Source organism: Mus pahari, chromosome 14, assembly GCF_900095145.1.
Source record: "Mus pahari chromosome 14, PAHARI_EIJ_v1.1, whole genome shotgun sequence".
NCBI classification, from domain to species: domain Eukaryota; kingdom Metazoa; phylum Chordata; class Mammalia; order Rodentia; family Muridae; genus Mus; species Mus pahari.
Genome location: NC_034603.1, coordinates 66,133,162 through 66,137,188, shown reverse-complemented (window position 1 = coordinate 66,137,188; position 4,027 = coordinate 66,133,162). Strand labels below are relative to the sequence as shown.

Here is a 4,027-nt window from a genome sequence, read left to right as displayed (position 1 = left end):
GGCACTCAGGCTGACCTGGTATCACCCAGCCGCTGGGTGACTCGGCGCCAGCTGCCGCAGTTACTGGCAGCAGATACATGCAGAAGAGGTTGCGGCTACTGAGGCCGCTACAGCAAAGGTCTGGGGCAGCTGATCCCCTGCACATTGTCTACAGGTCTCTCCTTTCTATTGTTTTTATTGGAACTTCTTATTCTTGTGCTAACTTCCTATTGGAAGTTCTGCTGTAGTTGAGGGACAGCTGTTTGCTGACACCTGTCCCACTATCTTCCTGGTCAGTCCTGGGATGGAGGAGGGAGGAACCTAAGGTTTTGAACTTAGGTCAAAAGGAACACTTGGGTATGAGCTTCCCTTCTCCTGGCTTTTCTGAAAACACAGAAAGCACACCTGTCATGAAAAACTCTTTGCAGCCTTTCGCTAAAGCCATTGCCAGGACATCCTCATGGTAGCATTATGAAAACATGGAGATTCTGTAAGCACACCCACCCATACAACTTTGGACCATACCCCGTCTCCAAATCTCTCTGTTTCTGGTTGTGCTTTGGCCCCTGTCTCTTTGTTTGTTCTGGGAAGTGTTTATGTCTATCTGTCTGAGGACCCAGGAAACAAGAGCAGATGCTCTTGCTGGTAGATTATAGGAGCTGCTGCTATTTTAAGGTAGGAACCTTTACCAAATATCATCTGGGCAGGAGATAGGGGGAGTCTGAGAGGTTTGGCGATGTGAGGCATGGCGCTGTGAGGCATGGCACTGTGAGGCATGGCCCTGGGCTTAAAGAAGGTTTGCATGCTGTCATCACAAATGTGTGGAATGTCTGTAAGAGACAAGAGAAGGAATCAGGCAGTCATTATCAGCTTGCCACACCCTTCCTTTTTCAGTCTCTGGCCCAAAGCTCCTCAAATGNCCCATCTAATTCTTTACCCGACATTCACTGTTGGAAGTGTAAGCTCTCCCCTACAATAGCAACCCACCCTCACACACACCATCACCAATCCAGTGCTGCTGTCAGGATCTGTCTCCGACTTGGTCTTCCTGAGGTCACAAGCTGTGTTCATTTGGCTTTTGGGTCACTCCCCACAACTTCCCCAGTGCCTATAGACACCTGGAATTCAGGTCTCCTTCATCTAGAACAACCTTTGTTCTGTCCCCAGCAACGGGCAATATAAGATGCTGCTCCCCCCACCATCGCATGATCCCCTCACTGCAAGAGAGGACCAGGACGCCACTGCACGGATGCAGCCGTCCCTTAACTTGAGGTAAGAACATGATGTTCTCTGCTCACCCCAATGATTGTTAAAACAGACCATCAGTTGTCTCACTCGATAGGCCAGGACACAGTCCTTGGGGATGGTTACAGCCTCCTTGTGGTTCATGGATCCCTAGGATTACACAAGGAGAATCTGTGAGTTCTCTGAGATCCATTAGGAGGAGGGGCAGGATGCAGGTACAGGGCTAGGTCTGACAGTGTTTGAGGACACAAGCAGTAGGAAAGCCTTCAGTAGGATCTCCAGTTGTCTTTCTCTGTGCTCTGAACTTATGGCCCTTGAAGCCCTCCCATTCATATATATGTACATATATATGAATATATATATTCATTTATTTATTTTATGTATAAGAGTACACTGTCTTTGTCTTTAGACCCACCAGAAGAGGGCAATGGATCCCATTACAGATGGTTGTAAGCCACCATGTGGTTGCTGAAAATTGAACTCAGGACTTCTGGAAGAGTGGTCAGTGCTCCTAACCACTGAGCCATCTCCCCAGCCCCCTTTCCATTCATTTCTAGTGATCACCCCCCTACCAAGCTGTTGGGTCCTCCCTCTAAGCATTGTATTGTGCCTCTTACAGGCACGATGGGGGTTGCTCCCCGGATCAGCCAAGTGCAGCAGATCAGCCAGAACACAGTGTCCTCGGACCGCCCACTGTCAACGCCCGGACCAACCACCAATGTCGTCATGCCTACTCGATTGGACCCGCCTTCTAGACACAGCTCCGCTGAGGATCAGACCGCAGCGGGACATGGAACATTGAGCCATGCGGGACTGAGAGACACTCCACAGAGACAATGGGACACGTGGGGGAGGGTTGGGTTCTCCCACGTGTAATCAATAAATAATAATAATCTTTCTTGCAGATCATCTCATTTCAGGAAGCTTAGCTCTACAGTACGAACCCACCCCAAGGTGTTTTCTGCCCACGCAGACACGGCGCCGGTCTGAGTGCAGGCAGAAACACTACACCAAGCTATGCCTGGGTCTGGACTGGACAGCAGAGGGAATTGGACAGACCTGCTCTAGCACCTGCCTGTGGGTCATCCTGCCCCACATCCCAGGTTCCTCCTTCCCCTACACCAGCTGTCCAATTCTTATCTCATTTGGGAAGTCTTCCCCTGGATCCCAATCCCATACCATTCCGCTTGAACATACTCACTAGATGTATGCATAGATTATAAGAGATGCGCTTATTTCTACTGGGCTTTACCTGTGTGACTCATCTATAAGTAGGGACATTCTGAAAGCAGGAAACTGCCCTCATCCTGGGATCTTACCAGGTAGTCCAGACTGACCTTGAACCTGTGACCCTTCTGCCTCTGCCTTCAGAGTGCTGGGATTACTAGTCTGTACACCATACAAGGCAGGAGAGCAGGGGTGGGGTGGGGTGGGGGGTGAGGACAAATCCTATATCACTTAACTTGCTCTGTGTTGTCTGTGGCATATGATGACCTACCCTGCTGGGTACCACTGAGCTAAGGACAGTGTGTGTGTGTGTGTGTTCTGTCTCTCTCCGACTCTGTCTCTTTCTATCTGTGTCTGTGTATAGCAAACCTGTAGTCCCAGTAGGGCAAAGCTGGGGAGAGAGAAGATGGCATTTGCGTTGCCGGTTTGTTCCAGAGTGACTTCCTGCTTGGCTTCCACTACCTCCATCACCACATAGAGGTTCTTCTTGCGTTCCCGCATCTCCTTCAGGAACGGGTGGCCTGCTGACAGTTTCCTAAGGCAGGAGAAACAGGAAGACACCACCCTCAGCGTTTCCTCACCAGAGCCACCACCTGTGCTTTGTATTATTTTATTATAAAGTCAGGGTCCCCACAGTACTACTGTGGCTGGCCTGTGTACCCAGGGCCGGCCTTGAACTCACAGAGATTCACCTGCCTTTGTCTCTTAAGCACTGGGGTTAAAGTTGTGCCCCATTATGCCCCTCAGGGTCTTCTTTTTTATTTTATTTTATTTTATTTTATTTTATTTATTTTTAGTGTCTTCTTTTTCAATCTGTCAATCCTAGACAGTACAGAGCCAGGGAAGCAATGAGGGCTCAGATCCAGCCACAGTGTGAACTCAGTCTTGTGCTTCCTGGCAGGGCAGCAGCTTTGAGTCTGAGTTGCCTCATCTATAAAACAGAGATGATGCAACTATCTCCCAGGGTGCTGAGATAAACTGTGCAAACAGCTGGAGGCTCATCACCTGGCATGTCCACTTCCTCCTCCACTTTGCTTCCATGTGAAAACAAGTCTCTGTCCTCACAGAATCTGCTTTTGTTCCTGAGTACTCCCTCAGATCACTGCCCTATTTCTCTCCTTCACTTACTGTAAATGTCTAAAGGGTCAGCCATACTCACAGTCCGAGTCTTCATCACCCCATTGGAATCTCACTCTGCTGAAATTACAGTGACCCCTCACTCTCTAAACTGGGCGATCCCCCTGAATGTGGACCACCCTGGACCATCTCTTCTTTCGTGCATTCCTGCCTTATTTTGGCTTCCAATTCCATGAACGACTCTCAGTTTTTTGAGAAATTGACAAATAGATTTCCAAATTGGTTGTACAAGCTTATTCTCCCACCTTGCTCTAAATCCTTGTCAGCACGTGCTGTCTCTTGAGGTTTTGATCTCAGCCATTCTGATAGGTACAAGATGGAACTTCAGAGATGTCTTGATTTACTTCACTGATGACCAAAGACTTAAATATTTCCTTAAGTGCTTCTCTGCCCTTCTAGATTCCCTTGCTGGGAATTCTCAGTTTAGCTCTGTACCCTC

General features: G+C 48.8%; 1 protein-coding gene across 1 annotated transcript in view; it reads right to left on the bottom strand.

Annotated features, from left to right (window-relative positions):
- The window catches only part of LOC110331857 (gasdermin-A-like), a 10,167-nt gene that overhangs the window by 4,925 nt on the left and 1,215 nt on the right, over positions 1 to 4,027 (bottom strand). The window contains exons 2-4 of the mRNA XM_021212723.1: positions 2,821 to 2,986; positions 1,278 to 1,374; positions 669 to 809 (exon numbers count right to left, since the gene is read on the bottom strand). Coding sequence (XP_021068382.1) covers positions 669 to 809; positions 1,278 to 1,374; positions 2,821 to 2,986 — 404 coding nt within the window. The remainder of the gene's footprint in view (positions 1 to 668; positions 810 to 1,277; positions 1,375 to 2,820; positions 2,987 to 4,027) is intronic.